The 22,593-nt window shown below is 34.6% G+C and overlaps 1 protein-coding gene across 2 annotated transcripts in view; it reads right to left on the bottom strand.

Moving 5' to 3' along the window:
- Positions 1–22,593, bottom strand: part of LOC129265292 (epididymis-specific alpha-mannosidase-like) — a 24,896-nt gene extending 2,303 nt beyond the window's left edge. The window contains exons 1-19 of one of the 2 annotated variants that reach the window (XM_064102430.1): positions 22,189–22,593; positions 21,473–21,613; positions 20,633–20,744; positions 19,769–19,941; positions 18,905–19,023; positions 17,948–18,125; positions 17,205–17,403; positions 16,279–16,472; positions 14,238–14,427; positions 13,582–13,715; positions 12,895–13,205; positions 11,557–11,751; positions 10,875–11,018; positions 3,932–4,031; positions 3,301–3,417; positions 2,516–2,723; positions 1,855–1,986; positions 1,302–1,405; positions 596–698 (exon numbers count right to left, since the gene is read on the bottom strand). In XM_064102430.1, the coding sequence (XP_063958500.1) occupies positions 596–698; positions 1,302–1,405; positions 1,855–1,986; positions 2,516–2,723; positions 3,301–3,417; positions 3,932–4,031; positions 10,875–11,018; positions 11,557–11,751; positions 12,895–13,205; positions 13,582–13,715; positions 14,238–14,427; positions 16,279–16,472; positions 17,205–17,403; positions 17,948–18,125; positions 18,905–19,023; positions 19,769–19,941; positions 20,633–20,744; positions 21,473–21,613; positions 22,189–22,371 (3,037 nt within the window). In that variant the 5' untranslated portion in view covers positions 22,372–22,593. The remainder of the gene's footprint in view (positions 1–595; positions 699–1,301; positions 1,406–1,854; positions 1,987–2,515; positions 2,724–3,300; positions 3,418–3,931; positions 4,032–10,874; positions 11,019–11,556; positions 11,752–12,894; positions 13,206–13,581; positions 13,716–14,237; positions 14,428–16,278; positions 16,473–17,204; positions 17,404–17,947; positions 18,126–18,904; positions 19,024–19,768; positions 19,942–20,632; positions 20,745–21,472; positions 21,614–22,188) is intronic. The other variant, XM_064102429.1, reaches the window with a different exon arrangement.

Genomic DNA, 22,593 nt, shown 5'->3' with positions numbered 1-22,593 from the left:
AATTTATTCAGGTCCATAAAGGAAATTTATTTCGGGACTTACCTACATACATCTCATGACAACTTATAAAAATACATGAGTGAAAGACGTGCAATAGTATGAACGGCAATTATAAAGAAATATTGCACCATTACAAAAAAGAAATATATATATATACAAACATCATATCAACAAAGAAAAGAAGAAGAGAAGAAAAGAGAAGAAAAGAAAGGAAAACTCCTACAAGGTACCATCTCCTCCCCCGCACTCACCCAACAAGAAGGTGAGACAATGTCCAGTGTGAAGAGAGACAAAAAGAGAAGAAGAGAGAGAAAGAGAGAGGCAAGTAGTGCAGAGAGAGGAGAGAGAACAGAAAGAGGAGATTACCCCGGAGAGAAAGGAAGGCAGCGGGAAGGGGTCAAGACATAGCACTACCTATATTGCACACTGCATTGAGATAATTAGATATTGCATCCATTTCAAGTATCTTACACCATGTACACAAGCGACTTCCAAGCATTGATCCCAATATAAAATTTAAGGCACGAATAAGCTATGACCAAGGACCTATTAATAGATATATTTCAAATGGATATATCTCGGAGCCTATTCTTACCAGCTGTTTTCCACTTCCATCTGTTCATCTGGGTGATGTTCCAGATACCTGTTAGGCTACGTTCATCCACCGTCTTTATCATTCCCAAGGGTGATAACACCCTCTACAAAGTAAGTCAAAAATAAGAGAGAAGATGGTCAATGTTGGTTGAGGGAGGGCTGGAAATAATATGGATGATCATATATTTCAAAAACTTCAATTATAGGCCAAGTTCACTCCAACAAAAGCGGATTTTTATGGATAGGGAAAAAACAAGTATAATACTGATAATTTTCATCAAAATCAGATGCACTTTTCTCCATTCTAACTTTACTTTATGAACTGCTCAAGCCATGAAAACCTAAGAGCATTATAGGTTTTTATAAGAGCTGGAAAATAGAGACAAATCATTTCAGCAAGCTCCCACGTGTAGGTCAGATGTACATACTTTTTGGAACAGCCCAGCTTTTAATAATGGAATGTACGGTGGTGGTCATCATTCCAATGCTCTTGCAAGTTATTGAGTTTTAGAAAATCAATTGATAGGGCATCAAAAAACCTGTGTCAAAATAATTGCTTTCTTAATTAACTTTTATTTTCTAACATAACATAAATTATATATCGAAATCATAAAACAGCAAGTCACCATGCTATTAATTATCATGAGAAAAAAAAATTGAATTACAAAATAGAAATTCTAAGATGTGTATAAATCTGGTATACGTACTTGAAGATCTACTGTTGCTGGTCTGGATAGAATTGGATGTTCACCTACTTCATAAAGGTGTTGTAGACGAAGCAGAATTCGACTTAGATTAGGTGAAGTTTCTCCTAATACCAAAGGAAAAATTAGGAATGGTATATGATTGAACAAAAGCTTCATGTATGATGTGCCAGCATTACATGTATCTGTAAATGGGGAAGTGAGGAGGAAGGCTCAAATATGGGAGATGACAGGAATCCAATGAGACAGATTTGGGAGCATCAGGGAGAGAGGGGGGGGGGGGTATTCCAATTTAGATTTTTCAATTATACGAATGCCCCAATGTAAGAATTTAATTTGAGATAAAAATATTATGTTATTCTTTCAGGTAAGAATTGAAACAATGAACAAATATCTCATTAAACCAGGACCTATAATGCCAATCTGAGCAGGGTCTCATGTCAAAACTTTAGAACGAAAAAACAATAGTGCGATAAGAAGATCACTGTTTTATTGGCTAGAATATATGATTCTTATTTTCTTTACTTTTAATTAATTTCTTAAGCACTTTACTTACCTGAATGACTGTTTTTGGCAGAGTCATTATAATTCCAGCCTGGTGTTTTGAATGTGAGAAGATGAATGTTCTTTGGTAGCACATTAGCTATTGCTGAATTAAACCTCTGAGTTTGCAAGCCTGACAAGTAAACTAAAAGATAATAAATGTTAAAATTTATGAATGACAAAGAAAAGTTTTTGATTCTTCTAATCAGGTTCTTACCAATGTTTTGTGTTTGATCATCTGATCTTAATTGTTCACATTTGAGATAACAAAAACAATCGTCATTCTCTTTTACTCTGCCTCCTTTCCAACTAATCTGTGCTCCTCTCTTTGCTTTTCTTATCTTTCAAGGTTTGTGTCTAAATTAGCTTATTTTATCCTGAGCCTTTTTCTTTACCATCCTCCATTAACACTTTTACATTTTTCCTTATTTTCTTTGATCTCTCCCCCACTCTCTTTCTTGCTCTCTCCCACTTCCTTGCCTTCTCTCTCTCTTACACACATAATCTGCACACACATTCCCCCTCTCCTTCCTTCTCCTTTATCTCCCTCCCTTACTCTCCGCTCTCCTTCCCCTTGCTCCCTCTCTCTGCCTCCCTTCCCTTCCCTGTCTTATCACTAAAAAAAATAATAAAAGAAAATAATTGCAACATGTACTATAGAAGGAGACAGGTACCTTCTTCTAAAGACCTTGATGATCCCACCTTAACAACGACAGGTGGATTCTCCAGTTGAAGCCAGCTGCGATGACGGAGTTCCGATGTCATTGATGCGTTGCCTAGCAACAACCAGAATTTGGATGTTGCTATAGAGGGTTCCTCTAGGGTGAGGTTGTAGTCGTGGGTCTGAAACTCATTATTCACCACCCTCCGATGTAACATGACCTATGAACATTCATTCAACAATTTAACTTAATGTTAGATTTCTATTTGTACCCCTCATTTTTATTTTATTTCATCTTCTGTTGATGTACTGCAATCTACTTAAAACATTATTATCATTGTTTTGTAAGTTGGAGCTTTTAGCTCTCAATGAATCATTTTTAGGTTGGTGCATGTACTTGCATCAATCATACCACCACAGAATGTTTAAAAAAAAATTATACCAGAAATGATAACTGATACCGGTAATTTTTTAATGCCAAATCCACGAGTAAAAAGTAAACAGTCGGGACAGAATGAAAATGATGAGAATGGGGATGATGGTGATTATGATGATGCTGCTGCTGATGATGATGTTGACAATGGTGAATATGATGATGATGAAGATGTTGATAATGATGATTATCTATGATGATGATAATGATGGTGATAATAATAGATGATAGTGATGATGGTGATAGAAATGATAATACTGATGGAGACAATGATGATGATGTTGATGGTGGTGATGATGATGGTAATGATGATGATGGTGATGATGATAGTTATGCTGTGATGAACCGACCATGTTGGTACTGACCTCGATGTGTCCGTCTCTTTGACTACTGACTCCATGGCTTCTATCAGACAGCAGCATCAGTCTATCATCTGTAGAAGTATCCTCTATGTAAGCTGAGCTTACCATCGGGAAGAAGTTCTGATTGAAATGAAATTGAATCTTAGATGCCATCAATCCAAAATCTATTTGCGTTACTATTAATACAAGCTTGTCTGCTTAATCACCAATTAAAAATGTATTTATGAAAAAATAAACATTATTTTGTGTATAGTGCTCATGCATAGCCTAATGAAAGTCAGGAGTAACAGCATAATAAATGATGTAGTTTTACTATGCTTGGGAGCGAGAGGAGAGAAGAGGAAGAAGATGAGAAGATGAAGAACAGAGGAGGAGGAAGAGGAGGAAGACGAGGAAGCAGAAGATGAGGAAGAAGGGGAGGTGAAAGAAGAGAAGGAGGAAGAAGATGAGGAGGAAAAGGAGGAGGGAGAAGAAGAGGAGGAACAAGAAGAGAAGGAGGAAGAAAAAGAGGAGGAAGAAGAAAAAGAGGAAGAAGAAAAAGAAGAGGAAGAAGAAAAAAAGGAGGAGGAAGCAGAGGAGGAAGAAGAAAAAGAGGGGGAAGAAGAGGAAGAAGGAAGGAGGAGAAATAATTTACTTGTGCAATTGTTGCCCCATGGCGCCTCGATCTGTTCATCGTCTGAAAGGCATTGACATCAGCATACAGGTTCCCATTTGACTTGAGAGATGTAGAAAACCTGAAAGAGATAATTAGTGAAAAATATTTGGAATCTATAGCCCATCTGGGAGAGGTGCCCTTTTCCCCTTCAAATTACACATGAGAGTAGACAAAATTTGTACATTTTAAGAATGTAGCCCCCAAAACATTTTAATATCACTGATGATATTGAAATCATATTAAAGAGACCTGAACAAAATCAATATTCTATCTTCAGAGTATATACTATCTTATTATCCTTTTTTGAAAGGCAACCATGCATAAGTTATTACGGACATGCATCTAGTAAATTGCCATGCGTGGTTGTAAAAAAAAATTGATTTTTCACAAAAATTACACCATTCAATAAAACAAATGATACACAGTGTTGTTCGTGCATCGGAAGGATGAGTGAGCATGCAGTAACAACGGAAACTACTCAGCTGCGCCTCTTTGGTTTTTGACAGTTCCATAGTTACCTTATGCTCACAAAACCTACCGATGCACTTGCATCTGTGCATCATTTGTATAATGCGTTCATGCAGAAGATGCCTGTGCCACATGATAGACCATAACGGCTTTTCTACCTGTAGGGAAGGGGTTCCATTACAACTGTTGATGTTATTATTATCATCATACTACACCATTATCATTGTGATGATGATTACTACTGCTGCTATTGTTATTATTATCATTTTCATTTTTAGCTCATCCGGCCTGAAGGGCTAGATGAGCTTATGCCATGGCGTGGCGTCTGTCGTCTGTCCACAATTTCAAAATGCTTCTTCTTCGCCATTTCAAGTTCGATTTCAATTCTGTTTGCTTTATATGATAGCACTAGGTGTAGTCCGGTCTGTTAGCGTAAAAAATACCCTACTTGTGGACACGGTGGACAAAACCATGATTTTTTTCTCCAGACCTTTGTTTATGTATAAGAATTAAAAATGGGGTATGCTCCAAAAAATCTGGCTGCAGGAACAGTGAAAAAATGGGTGAAAATGTCAGAATTTATGAGTTTAGATTGGTCTGATATATAGACTAGCGCCAGTGCAAAACTCAATAGCAGTGCATTATTTTGCATTGGTTTAGTTCTTGAATTCAGACCCTTTTTGAACAGATGTTCTGTTTGTCCTCACATCTCAATGCACCATATATTTGAATGCAGATGCTAAACAAGCCTAAGGGTGGCGGAGGACTTGGTGGAGGGGTTGAATGTTGGTGTGTATGTACATATTTTGGTCTTGGGGTAAAGATGTGCAAAACAAATTTTTGCATGTTTTGGAATTGGTGTTGCCATGGTAACAGTGTATTATGGCAAAAATAAGGTAACAATCTTGCAGTTAGAACTACTTCCTCTGTTTTCATCCGATTCTCATGAAATTTGGCACACACATTGGTCTTGAGGTGAAGATGTCTAAGACACATTTTTGTGTGTCTTTCAGAAATCTTGTTGCCATGGTAACAACATATTATAAGGTGAAAACTGGAAAAATACTTACAATTCAAACTGCTTCATCAGTTTTCAATCAATTCACATGAAATTCGGCACACACATTGGTATTGAAGTAAAGATGTACAAGGCACTTTTTGTGTGTGTTTCAGAAATTGTGTTGCCATGGTAACAACATATTATATGGCAAGATTTAGGTAAAAACCTTGCAATTTGAACTACTTCATCAGTTTTTAACCAATTTTCATGAAATTGGCTCACACATTGGCCTTGAGGTAAAGATGTGCAAGAACCTTTATTTTGCATTTGTCAGAAAGTGCATTGCCAGGGTAACCACATATGATAGCTAGAAATGCAGGAAAACTCATTGTGGATCAATCCACTTCTCAGTTTTCAGCCTGTGCTCATAAAATTTGACACAAATATTCATTTTGGGTAAAGATTCATATTCAGTGTTAAAGGGGAATCCAGCCTTGGTCATAAAATGTTGTGTGGAAAAGGAGAAACATAAGAATGGTGAAAGTTTGAAAGAAATCGGAAGCAAAATTTATGGTTGCTTTAAAATTAAGACTACTAGTATGTAGATTTCAAATTGGCAACTGGGTAAGTAAATTATGACAAGGGGCGAGGCCGCAAGGACAACTTTCCCATAGGCCTTGTGCTTAATTATCAGGATATTTGGTTTTCTCCTAAATCCCTATTCCATTAGGGCCGTAATATAAACCTAGTAGTATATTGTTTTATGTCCTCATGAAAGAAAGATATAATTTGTAAAACTTTTGAAAAAGACATTTTAGCCAATTATTCCAGTACATGGAAGAGTGGTCCTTGCCTTAATACATCACTATGACATCACATATGCGGCCAATTTGAAGTCTTCATGGGTATAGTGATTACCAATGTTTACAACTTTTATATATTCACAACTTTCTTATGGTTTGTCCGATATTGTTCAAAATTTGACCTATAAACTTGTCTGATTTTTCCTCTAAAAACAAGTGTTTATTTGGGTTGGATTCCCCTTTAACGTCATATAATAGCGCAGGGTATTAATCACTTTCAATAATATTTATAGCTTCTTTTTTGGGGCAGAGGAGGTAATTAAAAACTGACAACATAAAAATATAGAAGGTTAAAGGCCATGACCATATGACCATTAGGAACTTAAACACTCTTGAAAAAAGCACCCCTTCCATTTTTTTTTGGGGGGGGGGGGGCTTTAGAAAATTGCCACATAAAGAGTAATTTAAGGAAATTATTACGACTCGGAACTTAACCCCCCCCCAAAAAAAAAAAAAAAAAGGGGGGAAGAAAAATCCTTTACACTTCAGCATATTCATTTAAAGCCTAAAACATTCTGCTTTGATAAAATATCGTTTCCGGTGCCCAATTATTGATCAATCTTTTATTTTGCTTCTACTCAGTTTTTGTTCATTTCAGTTCCTACTCTGACTTTCTTACATCACTTTTTGCACTTTTGATCTTTACCATATATTCTTGTTTTGTTTCCTCTCTCCCCCTCTTTGTCTCCCTCTCTAAGTACATTTTTCTTTGCTATTTTAATCCATTATTATCTAGCAACAATTATTCCATTTTGAATGCTTACACCTACTCCGAAATATAATACCTGACATTCATATTTTTCATAATCTTTTAAACTCCATTTTGGCTACACTGTCCTAAATAATACTATAAGCAATATTTAATGTCTAGTTTAAAGAATTGAAGAAATGACTGTCATGATATTATATTTTGGTAAAGGTGCATCAAATTCATATTAACAAGGTTGCAGCATTCAGAATGGAATAACTGTTGCTTGAAAAAAATGGATTTAGTTATTTTCCGTAAATCCTCTGTGAAAATTTTAGTTTTATCACTCAGTTTTCCCATTCCTGCAGTTACCACCATCTGAAAGGGATATGACTAGAATATGATTATATGTAGATAAATAAAAGTCATCATTAAATTTTTGCTCAATGAACAGTGAATAAGTTTGTCTTTACTCCAATGGAAAATTATTTGCATTTTTTTTATGATAGTCAGAGTTTGCATCTGACAATTTTGCTACTGAAACATAATATTTATTTTTTGACAATGGGAGATGTAGGATGTATAAAGCAAGGGCTGTCACAGAAATATACTGAAAAAATCAATTGAAAGAAAATAGAAGGCTAAAATCTATTGTGCACATATGTATATTTTTGATATGGTATGTTATTGAGTCATGGATTTGCAAGTGAATTTCTAAAACAAGTGCAGAGATTTTTGTATATATTTATATTTCTATAATTAGTTGCATGATTAAAGGTACACTTTAAAATATGTCAGAAAAAATAGAGAATAAAAAAAGGAGAGAGGAAACAGAAAGAGATGGTATGGTGAAGCTCAAAATCAAGAGTGATGTGATAAAGTTAAAAAGAAAGGGAAGGAACGGAATATGAATAAAAGACTGAGTAGGAGAATATAAATAAACAATGATTAATCGGGTAAGTAAACAATTTTTTATCAAATCAGAATGCATTAAACTTCAAATGAATGGTCTGAAGTGCAAAGGACTCTTCTTACCTTTTAAGGGGGGGGGGGCAATTTTCTGCTCAAAAAAATATATCAGCCCCCTATTTTTTTTTGGGGGGGGTTAAGTTCCTAGTCATAATCCTTTAACTTTTACTTTTATGAGGTCATTTTCTAAAGACCCCCCCCCAAAAAAAAGGAGTAATGTCTCGCTTTAAAAATGCAAAGACCACTGAGGGGCAAAGGCGTAGACTGGTTTGAGCATGGGGAGGTAGAACTAAAAGTGGTATGGGGAGGGGTGCACATCTTGGGGAGGTGGAACTAAGGTTTGGAAAATCAGCTGTTGAAAGTAGAAGGGGTACACATTTCGTTTTGCTTGCCAGTGTTGGAACTCCTCTGCCTCAGCGAAAGGTTTCACATTCACCCAGTGTACCCCCAGCCTATGCCCTTGAGGGGATGCTTATTTTAAGAGTGTTTATCATTTTTATGTTCCTAATAGCCACCGCCTTTAACCTTCTTTATTTTGATGTCAGATTTTAAGGACCAATCCCGCCCCTCCCCCAAAAAACCTAGAAATATTACTGAAGGTGATTAATACCCCCACACTCTGGAGTGAACATTTTAATGCAGAGAAGACATTTAGAAGTTAATATGAATCTTTACCCCAAGATGAACATTTCTTCCAACTTTTATGAGCACTGACTAAAATCAGGGGAAGTAGTTTGATCCACAATGAGTTTTCCTGCATTTCTGGCTATCATATGTGGTTACCATGGCAATGCACTCTCTGACAAATGCACAAAAAATGGTTCTTGCACATCTTTACCCCAAGGCAAATGTGTGAGCCAAATTTCATGAGAATTGGTTCAAAACTGATAAAGTAGTTCAAATTGCAAGGTTTTTACCTAAATCTTGCCATATAATATGTTGTTACCATGGCAACACAATTTCTGAAACACACAAAAAAGTGCCTTGTACATCTTTACTTCAATACCAATGCGTGTGCCGAATTTCATGTGAATTGATTGAAAACTGATGAAGCAGTTTGAATTGTAAGTTTTTTCCCAATTTTCACCATATAACATGTTGTTACCATGGCAACGAGATTTCTGAAAGACACACAAAAGTGTCTTAGACATCTTCACCTCAAGAACAATGTGTGTGCCAAATTTCATGAAAATCGGATGAAAACAGAGGAAGTAGTTCTAACTGCAAGATTTTTACCTTATTTTGCCATAATACACTGTTACCATGGCAACACCAATTCCAAAACATGCAAAAATGTGTTTTGCACATCTTTACCCCAAGACCAAAATATGTACATACACACCAACATTCAACCCCCTCCACCAAGTCCTCCGCCACCCTTCGGCTTGTTTAGCATCTGCATTCAGATATTTGGTGCATTGAGATGTGAGGACAAACAGAACATCCGTTCAAAAAGGGTCTGAATTTAAGAACTAAACCAATGCAAAATAATGCACTACTATTGAGTTTTGCACTGGCGCTAGTCTATATATCAGACCAATCTAAACTCATAAATTCTGACATTTTCACCCATTTTTTCACTGTTCCTGCAGCCAGATTTTTTGGAGCATACCCCATTTTTAATTCTTATACATAAACAAAGGTCTGGAGAAAAAATCATGCTTTTGTCCACCGTGTCCACATAATTTCGCTAACAGACCAGACTAGTGGGGGATTCAAAACTTCTACACAAAATTTTGAAACTCATTGAATATGCTAATTTATGCGCATTTTTCAAAATTCACAAAAAATGCTTCTTCTTCTTTATCTATTAACCGATTTTGAATTTTTTGCTTCCATCTGGTAGAGCTTTATGAGGTTCACCAAACTTCGACACAGAATTTTGAAATTTTGACTAGAACAATTTTTATGCTAATTTATGCAAAATTAATTTGCATATTTTTATAAATTCACATAAAATGCTTCTTCTTAATTTGTTGGCCGATTTTAATTTTTTTTCTTCCATCTGGTAGAGCTTCATGAGGTTCACCAAACTTCTACACAGAATTTTTGAATTTGGAGTAGAAAATTATTTATGCTAATTTATGCAAAATTCATAAATCACAGAAAATGCCTCTTCTTTATTTGGTGACTGAATTTCAAAATGCTTCTTCTTCATCATTTCAAGTCTGATTTCAATTCTGTTTGCTTTATATGATAGCATTAGGTGGGGAATTCAAAACTTCTCCACAGAATTTTGAAACTCATAAAATATGCTAATTTATGCATATTTTTTAAAATTCAGATAAAATGCTTCTTCTTCTTTAATTGTCGACCGATTTTGATTTTTTTTCTTCCATCTGGTAGAACTTCATGAGGTTCACCAAACTTCTGCATAGAAATGAAATTTGAAATTTTCAGTAGAAAATTATTTATACCAATTTATGCAAAATGTATTCATAAATCACAGAAAATTCCACTTCTTTTTTATTTTGGTTCCATCTGAGAGCTACATGAGGTTCACCAAGGTTTTACACAGAGCTTAGAAATTTTGACTAGAAAATTATTTATGCTTAATTTATATGAAATTTATTCATAGATGCTAAAATGCTTCTATGTCATTTCTTCATCAATTTCAATTCTATATCCTCAATTTATGTCACCAATGTAATTCACTACAGTGTCAACTGGGCTGAAATTAAAATTGTGTTAAATTTCGTTGCGAGATGCCGGATGAGCTCCACATCATTGATGTGCTAGTTATTACTATCATTACCATCACCATTTTTATGATTTCATCCAGCAAAACAAAGGGTTCATTTAAAAAATACAGATGAGAAAAAATATAAACACACCATCAAATCATCAATGTTTTGTTTATGAGCTACATTCTACCCTTTCCCCCAATCTTTCTCTCCCCTATCCCATATTTCTCTATTTCCCGCCCTTACCAACCTATAGACAAGTTCTTTGTTCATTGAGAGGGGTCCAACTTTGAAGTCCACTTCGATATGGCTGCATGAAATCTTATCAGGATGTCCACTTGCATCATTGAGCAATCGCATGGTCACTGAGTAGCGACTATCCACATCAAACAACCTGGAAATCAAAAGAAAGGCTTTCCCAGAGTATGATTGTGACTATACCTTGTATGCAGTGGCAAAATAAATCAAATTACAAACAGAAAGAAAACTATTAAAAACTTTCTTTAAATACTAATCTACCTTTTGATCCATTTTTTTAATGATGATTTGGAAAAAATCTATTTAAATCCTACTAGACTGCCTTAAAGTGTGAAGTCCCTTAATACTTTCTTTATTAATTCACCCCTTTTATCTCTTTATTATTCACCATTTTAGGATGGTGTACAGTATAGGTAGATGTTAAAAATCAGATTAAAAGCTAAAAATAGGCACCTGAATCATTTATAAGCCATTCAATTACATGAAATCATATATGCATATCTGTCAGAGTGGTAACCATTCTTCTGTCTTACACTGCCCCTCCCAGTCATGCAGCCCTTGTATGCTCCACACACTTTCAGGTGTGATTATTTACATAAAAATATAAAACAGACACTGTGACAAATAAGATATTAGTTCATGTATTACGATATGCAAAAAGCCAACTATATTACCCATAGAAATGTTGCGTTGTCTCATTTATAAGATGACCTGTAGACATATCAAGCTTGGTTCTGATGCTACTGATACCCGAGGCAGGTCCGTATGGTCTGAAGATGTAGTTGTTGGATGTTTGACCATACAGCACGTCATGGAAGACAAGATACTCCAGGAATCCAGCACTCATTTTTGTGATCTTGCCATTCTGTCTGTGATTCAAACAAAAATCATTCAAGAAAAGAATCAAATCAATTTCAATTCAATCAATTCTTTTCTGATATAAAGGAATAAGCTTTGCATCTATCTTAATGCAAACAAAGATTTAAAGAGCCCATCCCAGTAAGATAATCAGGCCGATACATGGAGAGATTCGTTTGAGAAATTGTGAACAGTTTGAGTATTCTCCCATACCGAGGAATGGTACTACCTATTGAGAACCTTTGCGTGAAAGTTCACTGAATAAGCTCGATATGATTCCTTTTCAGGTATCATAATCCTCTTGAAACCATTTAAGTATATTATCTTCCAAAAGACCATGCCATATTATTAAAGGTCAAGTCCACCCCAGGAAAATGCTGACTTGAATAAATAGAGAAAAATCAAACTAGCATAATGCTGAAAATTTCATCAAATCGGATGTAAAATAAGAAAGTTATGACATTTAAAATTTCGCTTATTTTTCACAAAAAAGTGATATATACACAACTAGATGAGTCAGTCGATGATGTCCATCACTCACTATTTCTTTTGTTTTTTATTGTTTAAATTATACAATATTTAATTTTTTATAAATTTGACAATAAGGACCAACTTGACCGAACCATATAGTATTAAACAATGCTAATTCCACATGTTCAGGGAGGAATTAATCGTTGTATCACTGGACAATGAGGAGAAAATTAGAATATTTCATATTTCATATAATGAAATACAAAAGAAATAGTGAGTGGATGACGTCATAGTTTCCTCATTTGCATACCAGCCAGGATGTGCATATAACTGTTTTGTGAAATTAAGTGAAACTTTAAAATGTCATAACTTTCTTATTTTACATCCGATTTTGATGAAATTTTCAGTGTTATGCTTGTTGGATTTTTCTCTTTTTATTCAAGTCAACTTTTTGTTGGGGTGGACTTGTCCTTTAATGAAAGAAATTGTGAATAATTAAAGTGATCTCCTATATTGAGGAATAATGTTACATTTTGAGTGTGAAAAGTGCACTGAATAAGCTTCCTGAATAATACCTCTTTATGTGTAACATAATCCTCTAACAAATATTTCTATATATCTACCAAAAGACTGTGCTACTATCAATGAAAAGTAAAATACAACCTTCCATGTTGCAAGCTTACTTATTGGTTATTGATGACAGTGCATTCGTTGAAGGATCAAAATATATTTTGTAGCAATCATTCTCAATGGATAATTCATCTTCTTCCGCGTCACCACCCCCTTCATCTCTGCCTCCATCTTCCGAAGCCTCCCTAGTGCTAGCCTCATAGCTTATTAAAGTGGGATATTCCCTTTGGAATTGATGTTGGATACCACTGAATGATGGGTTATCATTGAAGAATAGAACAACAAAAGTTTGGTAGCCAACAGGAGGAATGGTAGCAAAGAAGTGAAGTTTGTAGAGCTGACTCCCACTCGATGGCGGGTTGACCTGAAGTGATAATTAGTGTTCAAATATATCACTTCAAGGTATTATGCACCCATTAAACACAGACCATAAACAAGGAGAAACAATTCAGACATTTAATTCAAACCTAGTTTCCGAAGAATTATAAAGAATAAAGGAGACCCAAATATATCATGTTCCATGGTTGAGGGGTCACACACATGAAGATGTTGTTTTATAGTACCAATGTTGGCTTATTAGTAATAACAAATTCTGTATCATTTTTTTTTTCATTTTGGAAGAGCAATTTGTTTTTGTTTGTTTATTTGTTTATTTTTTTAATCCCAATGTCACTCGAATTGCATTTATTCACCAGTAAACCAAATGTGCTAAATAAAACTTTTCATAAAGTTTGCAATACCTGGCTGATGACTCGTCTTCCCTGTGAGTCTAAAACCGTCACATTAGGTGAGTCGACTTCTATCATGACTAATCGTCGAACGCTCCATCCCAGAGAGTTGTAGACTGCATAGGTGACAGCACCCTTCCTTTCATCTAAATCAGGGAGAGGAGCAGGAGGGGGTTGGTAAAGGGCAAAATTAAAGATGGATGAGATATCAATCAAGGTCACAGTAACTTTCAAAGGATTGTTCACGAGGTGTGTTGAAATAAAATACATTAGACTTATGAAGTACCTGGATGACACAATTTCATTCACTTGTTTCAAATAACAGTATTGCAGGATAACCAGAAACTAGTATTTTTTTTATAATAGCATTGTTATATTGGAGATATAGTTCTTTCCTTTTTTGAAATTCAACATCTGTGTTTTATCTAACAAATGCAAAAATGAACAGAATAATTACATGGATGTTTCGCTAGGAATCTTTTTATCCGCATTGCAAATTATGTATTTCAATGTAGTGTACCTGTTTTTTCCTTCTTTGGAAAGATTATTTTATTTGAATAACTTTCAGTATATACGACTTAACATTCTCTTTTGTTTATGTTTCATTCTTTCACATTATATTTTCAGAGTATATGAATTTTCTCACACCGGATGTCTGGAATCCATACCTGACTTCATCCCGAGTATATCATATTCCTCATTGCGGCGTTCTGTCTCCCTTGTATTAACTTGTGTCAGTTCATAGAGAATATCCGTAATCACATCTAAGGTATTTTGGCTTCCATCACGTAGATGACTGATGTACATGTCACGCACCACAGGGGCTTCAGTTCCCGTCACACCATCATGGTGTTGTACCTGTAAAAGATAGTTTGTTAAATTGTTATTTTGTAACTTCTGGTGGGTGCTTCATAAAGCTGTTTGTAAGTTAATAGCGACTTTAAGAACTACTGGTGATCCTTATATATTCACCATTAAATGGTCACTTATGATTATTCAAGATGTAAGAATGGATCACCAGTCGTTCTTAAAGTCGCTACTAACTTACGATCAGCTTTATAAAACATCCTCCCAGTTCATTTATGTTGCCTATTTAATGGTGCACCTTGACTATAGCTATAGCTGCTAAAGGTGCTTCGTGCATTCAAGGAATTAAGCATGCCAGGTACCCATTCACCTCACCTCAGATTCTTCACAATATGACATGACAATAACTTCATAATGTATGCTGAATCATAGGGATATGTAGATCTCTACAGCAGTGCATCCAGGATTGACAGGGGGGGGGGGCACGAGGGCTCCATTTATTCTTCCAAAACTATCTGACAAAATTATCTAACAAGCCCCCCCCAAAAAAAATTCCCATCACTTTCTGCAGCACTTTCCTGTCAACTCACATCCTTCCTTCACAACACGGAACAGCAACTTTTAAAACAGTTATCTACAATATTTTTCTTTTTTATAAAGCTTTCACATTTTCTTATCTGGGGATGGGGGGGGGGGACAGGCCTTGATCCACCACTGGATCTCCATGTGCTGAAATCATAGACACACACACACAAAAAAAAAAAATCAATTTTTAGGCTATATAACGTTTTTGTACAATAACATACAGTATGATTTAGAATAATGAATTAAATTCACAAATAAATAAACTATAAAAAAAATTGGTGTCTGCAGCAGTTCCCTGACAAGAATGAATTATCAGTAAGACAAAGATGATGCAATATTCCCTGATACAATTATGATAGAGAAAAGGGGTTTTATTGTGTTCATGGCTCCTTCAACCGAGATCAACGATTGATATTGGATACAGATATATTTTTATATCAGGGAATTCTTTTCTTGATTGCAAAGGTTGCAAAATGCAGCTGCGCGTATTCTAACTCTATCTAGCAAGCGCAGCCACATCGCCCCTATATTGAAAACTCTTCACTGGTTGCCCCTGAAGGAACGCATATAGTCTTTAAAATCCTTCTTTTGATTTTTCATATAGTCAATGGAACTTCCATAGGTCTTTGATGCATAATTACCAACCCTCAAGAAATTTACGATCCTCATCAATTTTTTCAATTTCAAATTCAATTTATTCTTGATAATAATAAAACATCATCAAATTGTACATTCGTATATAGAAATATCATTACAAGAAAAGGAGGGCAACAAAAAGTTTACACTTGAAAATAAGAAGCCTCCAAAGAATACAGTAATTAATATATGTACACATCAGATGAAGAGGGGGGGGGGGAGCGAAACATGCTCATTCACACACAGACACATCCACCGAGAAACATCGTCATCATCACACACAAAAGCACACCCGAACATCCATCATCTTGGTTCATTCATTAACAAAAATAATACATATATAAATGAGGTGAGTTTGAATTCAAATTAGGAATAGGTACTAATAATGTATCATCTAATCTCTTACAAATTCCAGTTGCTAAGAAATCAAACAGGGAACGGGTCTTTGCTTATGCAGGGCCTAGCCTGTGAAATTCTCTCCCACAGAGTTTGAAAACCCAGACTTCAGTGACCACCTTCAAGGGCAACCTGTATAAGAGTGCTTTTTGATAGACATTGATTTATTGTTCAGACAATTATATGTAAATAGTTTTTGTTGTTCTGCTCTGAAGCGCCTTGAGCATCTAATCAAGATGGAAAGTGCGCTATACAAATCTCATGTATTTTTATTATTATCAATACCTCTGCCGAAGCCCATCTGAGTTTCTTGATCTTTTCCAGTGCGCCGGTTGTATTCACAGTCCTTGAGATGTTATAAAGATGGGTATACAGAGAGAAGAGTGTCTCCCCTGATCTGAGAATAGCCTGACTAGACCGGGCTAATCCTTTCAACTCGATCCTTGAAGTGTAGAATCCGGTCCATGCTTCTTCGCGTGCTGCAGACACGAAACAAAAGAATATCCAATATCATGCTTCTGTCACATACTTTGAAAAAGAAATATCAAATTTTATAACCGGATATCACCTAATTGGGTATCATTTTTATCCTCTCATTCTATCTCATCATATCATTGTTTGATAAATAATATGTTGTAAATATGCATGACAAACTTGATAATTATTTTGTGGGTTTTTTTTTTTTTTGGGGGGGGGGGTGTTCGAACTTCCAGCCAAATTATATGTTTAAATAAAATCACTACTACACCCACTAAAAGATGTTCTTCCTTTTACACATTATAAACCATAATAGTTTCAGGACACACCCTTTACTTGAATGTAGTGATAAATTGGAACAGTGACCAAGACTTTTGAGGGGATTTACGATAACTTTGATTTCTTGGAGAACACAAAAATCAGCATCAAATCAGGGTCAAAATAAGAAAAAGAGGCACATTTTTTCCCTCATCCCCCAGTGCATTTTTCAATATTCTTTCATTCTTATTCTCTCTTCCCCCTTTCTCAACATAGTGAATCATATTTCAGTAACCATGCAATTCTTTTTTAAATATAATAATTCCCTGGTGCTTTGGATGGAGATCTAATTACTTTATCTTCCTCTCAAATCAAAAGGGGGCTAAATGGAACAGGAGCAAAGAATATAGAAAGGAAAACTTAAAATACTTAAAAAAAGATTGATCATTAAATGTGGTTGTTCACATTATATTTACCTGTCGAATAAGGAAGAAAATCTCCTGTGTTCTTAACACCCCATGTAGATTGACTGTTGTGTAGAGCGGTGAAAAACTGGCCAAGTGTCGCCTGACGGATTTTTATATTGTATTTAGTTCTGTGTTGGTTAATATATTCTAGAAGGCGGTCCATATTTTCATACTGGTCAGTAGCATTGAAGAACTGCTTATCACAACCCTGTAGAAATACATGAGATAAAACTATGGTAAACTTGGAAGAAGAATAATGAAGAAAGAGAGAGGACACAATTCTTCTACAATATCACATTGTTATACACTATGAGATACTACCCATCATCTATGATAAAATAGCATTAAGTAACCTTTTCAAAAAAGATGTTAACATATTGCATAGCTTTTGTAATTGTGTCATTATAATTTGTTTATAATTACTAAATCAAACAAACATTATGCAAAAAACTGACCATCTTGCAATAATATAATATTGAGACCTATGAATTCGCATATAAATTATAAAAAATTAATTTTACATATATTTAAATGAAATAATATATATGAAAATAAATAAAGAAATAAATCAGTCATAAATGCATAACTAAATGTATCAATTAGTTAATAAATAAAAATAAATAAACAAATAAATAATGAAACAAATAAATATACAAATCAATACATGTATAAAAAATATATCATTAAAAACAATAAACATACAAATAAATAAATAGGGACAAAATGTTATTATTTTGGAAGACTGTACATACCCAAGGCCAGAGTAGGTGAGGAGTCTTAAACCAAGCAGCCCGTTTGCGTACATTAGCCACCATGAAATCAGCATACTCTCCAACATTCTTTGACGTCACTGGATCACTCATGTTGGGGTACATACCATCGGTTGGTGGATTGGGAAACTTTGCTACTCCATTCCACATGTATCCAGATCTAAGGTATGATATCGAACATTGTAAAAAAAATTTACTGAGGTTGAGATTATTTCAAAGAATGAATAAAAAACATGCAGCTGAGGTGGTGTATCCTTATTTGATACAGTAACATTTACTGGGAAAATTTATCTTCAACTGTAGTATAAATAGCACCAATGAATAAAGGTATCATGTCTGGTGTATACAGCAGTCTCTGGTTATTTCAGACAAACCTTTCTGGTATTATTTCAGAAAAAAATTGAATTCTATTTTCGCAAAATAATGATCATACTCTTATTTCTATTATGATAATAGATAATTTCTAACAAAATAAGACGTTGTTTAAAGATTTTGTAAAAAAAGAAAGAGAGGGAAAACATAATAGTTGTGAAGGTGCTTTTTTAATTCATGTATCATGGGGAAATGATATTACTTTTGGTTTTGTTTCTTTCTTTTTTCCTATCAAGTGGCGCTTAAAATGAATGATGTATACATAAAAACTACTGATATACCGTTCTTTTCCCAATTTTTTTTACAAATGGCGCAAGCCAAGTGAGTGTATTTTATCCAGCAATGCTGTCATATTTCCCACATTGACTTCTTAAAAGGAATAATGTTGAATGGCATAAAATGGCAGTGGGACATAAGAAATCAACATTTGATATTTTTTCATATTGTCATATTTTATCAATTGAATTCTTCAAAGGCATAGACGTCAAAGGCCTTAAAATGGCGCAGATGGAAAGACAGAAATCATTTTGCAAGGATTTTTGATGTCGCTGCAATAAATGAACTGACCTGTTAGAAAATGGTGGTTTCTCCATTGGAACACAATAACTGTATGTATCCATGACATGGGTGAACATACTCTGTGATGATCCAAGAGACGGTGAGGCTTGCCATACAAACTGGAGTCCCTAAAAGATGAAGGTGGATTCATAAATTGTGGATTAATTAGTCAGCTTGAATAAATATAACCCAGTTTTACTTCATTATCAACTTGTATAATATATGGTTCTGATAAAATTTCTGAATTAAGATTGGGTGCCTTTCGTTTTTTATATTTCTTCATGGCCCCAATGCAAAACAGATATCTGTTGGGGTGTTTTTTTTTAATGTCAAAATAAAATGCATTCTATCTATATATCTGTTTATCTAATACATTCATAGTCCTGTACTTATTAACTACAAAAGTGCCATAGCCATGAAAGCTCTTTTTTCTTAATTTACAGATGAGCCAATAATGATGTTTACAAGTAGACCTTTGAAGGGTATATGTCTATGATTATTATTATGCTTATTCTTTGACGTCATGGAGCATACTCCAGAACCATCAAACAAATTCTAATACAAGAGTTACTTATAGGTTCATATAGCAGCCTCAAAGTACCCGTCAATGATGGGACAAAGTCACCGTGAAATTCTTCAACATCGATTGTCATGTCTTCAACTTTGTCGTAAAGTTGATTGTCTAGGTACGTAGTGAGGGCTAATAAATCACTATGAAGGGGTTTGTTCCTTATTCCTGGGGAGAACAGCACCCAAGAAAGTTAGACAATCTTACTAAAAGAAATATGGGAGTCCACCAAAAGAAATGTGAGCAATTTTATAGAAAGTGAAGAAAAAAAGAGAGGCGAAGAAGTTGAAGAAGGTAGACAATACCTTTGACTTCATCATGGCGGATTTCTGATCATAATCTATTCGTGACGTCAGATGGGCATTGAATCCCATGAGTGCAAAAAGAGTGGGAGTAGCTGCAGAAGCACCGAAAGGATCTACATGCCAGCCAAACTGAGGTCGAACACCGAATGTCTCATAGATGAAGGCGTGTCCCTCTATATGATAGGATTAAAGGGAAATGTAGATTTAGAAAGAGAAAGAGTGAAAGAGAGAGAGAGGAGAGAGACAGATGAGGATGAGAAAGGGAGAAATACAGAGGGTATGACATAGGCTAAGAAAAAGAAACAAAATTTGAATAGAGAATCATGGATCCAAATGGTCCTTGGCTATAACAAGATATCATGGTGATGAAAATGCTTACCTGGCAAAAATCCATAACAAACTGTGAATATTTCAAAACAAAACCACTACAATATTTAGGAAAGCATTAATCAGAACATCTGTTAATAAACTTGATATATATGAATATATGTATAAATTATTTACAATGCTCAAAATATAATCGAATAATGCACTAAAAACATGCCTAATTGTTTGATTGTTATAGCCCCACTATTCTGCCTATCACTTTCAGTTCCCAAGGGTTAATTAAATATACAGTACATGAATAATCATTTCTTTTATTTATTTATTTTTCATTTATTATTTATCTATTTATATTTATCTATTTATATATGAATTAATTTATTCATTCATGTATTTATTAATTATTTATTTGTCCATTTATTTATTTATTTTTTTCTCATTCTTTATAAATTTAATCTGATTTTTTGGGGGTGGGGGGAATTCACATTGTTTTTTTTTATACAGGAGACAAGATTCCACATCTTTAAGAATGTTTATCACCTGTCATTTGTTGTATAATGGCACTAAGTTCAGTCACTGCTTCATCATGCATCACCTGGCCTCCAATAATAAACTCCATCTGACCATTAGTAACAAACTTTCTTGTTTGACTCTGAAAAGACGAACAAAAGGTAATTATAACCTTAAAATAAAGAACATATTTTGTCACATTCAATCTTTATCTACTAGGTTTTATTGAAGTAACTTTTTCCTCTCATAAACTCTTTATAAACTCTAAGGGCATAAAGCAACAGTGAGGCATGAAATGTTTATTATGTTAGAATAGTCTACAATGGCAATTTCGAAATTCATAAATGATATCTGATATTTCTAGTATACTTTTGTTCAAACCTTTTTTTTAAATATATAATTCTTGTAATTATACCTGCTTAAATTCAGTATCTTGTTTTCATGTTGTATGATTTATTCATCACAAACAGTATGTTCCATCGTAGTCAAACATTTACAAATTCTTTGAAATTCACAGCAAAAAGATGATATTACATGGCCGTACAACAATATAAACAGTGACCATTGACACAGGGGGTGACTGCTCCCCCTTTTTTTTCAAGTAGTGAAAGAAAATGAAAGAGAAAATAAAGAAAAAAGATAAAGAAAACAGAAGTAGAGCTAAAAAGAAAAGTATGTAATCTTAAGGTTGTCTTGCCCCCTTCCTTTAGCGACGCCCCTGCATGGGCGTGTATGTTCTTTGGTGTGGTTCAAAGGGATTACTGTATCACAAATCTTGCATAAATTTTCAAAGGGGGGGGGGGAGGACAAAAAATGATGATTATCACAGCAATTGCTATCATAGAGCAGCTGAAAATTTTGTGGATATACCTTTTGTATTTCCGTGGCTACCCCATCCCACCAGAGCCTGAAGAACTCCTGCTCAACAGCAATAAATCGGCGTGCAGGGTTTCTAGCAAGTTCAGCTATCACCGTGGTGTAAACATTGGCAGCATAAGCATGCATGCTCTCCTGAAAATGAGTATAATGAAGACAATGAATCTCTCACCAAATATAATATCATACACATATGTATTACAAGAGATAAGAGGGGGTCAAATGAAAGAGAAGAAAGAGAGAGAAGGGGGTGGGGTGTAAAAACAAGAAATAAAAAGAATCATAAACATATGTAATATAGTCAAAACAAAAAGGAAAACAGATTTTGACTGAAAGATTTTAGCAAAAGCAATCCATAGACGTCAATACATATGGAAAATTTAATAAAGAAAAATTACTTTTTTTGTAATGGTTCTTAATATTCAACTTAATTTAGCTTCATGTTTTAATCTAAGAGATAATACATATTTAGTCTTATAGATCACAGAAAGAGTACTGCAATTTTTTTTTAATTTTGGGGTTCTTCTTTGACTTTTAATGATATTCCTTAGCTTGATATTTAGATAAAACATACTATCACAATAAACAAAACAGTTGCACAATAATTTCAATTAACTCAATGAAATGCACCAGAATCACACCACAAACAATGAAATAAAAGGCAGTGGAAATAGATGTTCAGTTCTGAAGACTACATAAGATACACGTACCTGAACTGTGTAAACCCAGCCTACATCCATGTGACTATGAGGAACCACATAAACATTCAAGGTTTCAACGTCGTCCCCCCTGTCGACGATGTGGCCATTGATGATGGTCGCCAGACAGCAACAAATGAGGATAGTAACAATCATGACTTGTTTAATGAATAAACTTCTCTCCAAGTGTGCCATATTTCACAAGACAGCTTTCACTCAGATGAATGGCTGAATTCAGTTGTCTTTTGTAAAGAGTACACTCTATATCACTTTGAATGTTTGGGCACTGATTGTTGTTAATAATGAAGTATTGGAATTAAGATAAAAACAATGGAACACAGGAGGGCAAAGTCTGTTCTCAGTGCAGGATACAAAGGACATCTTGATAACTTCCTAATGTCAGTTGATATCCTGTAT

This window comes from Lytechinus pictus, chromosome 7, assembly GCF_037042905.1.
Source record: "Lytechinus pictus isolate F3 Inbred chromosome 7, Lp3.0, whole genome shotgun sequence".
Taxonomy (NCBI): Eukaryota; Metazoa; Echinodermata; class Echinoidea; order Temnopleuroida; family Toxopneustidae; genus Lytechinus; species Lytechinus pictus.
Note: the sequence above shows the minus strand (reverse complement) of the source record. Positions and strands in the feature narration are given on the sequence as shown.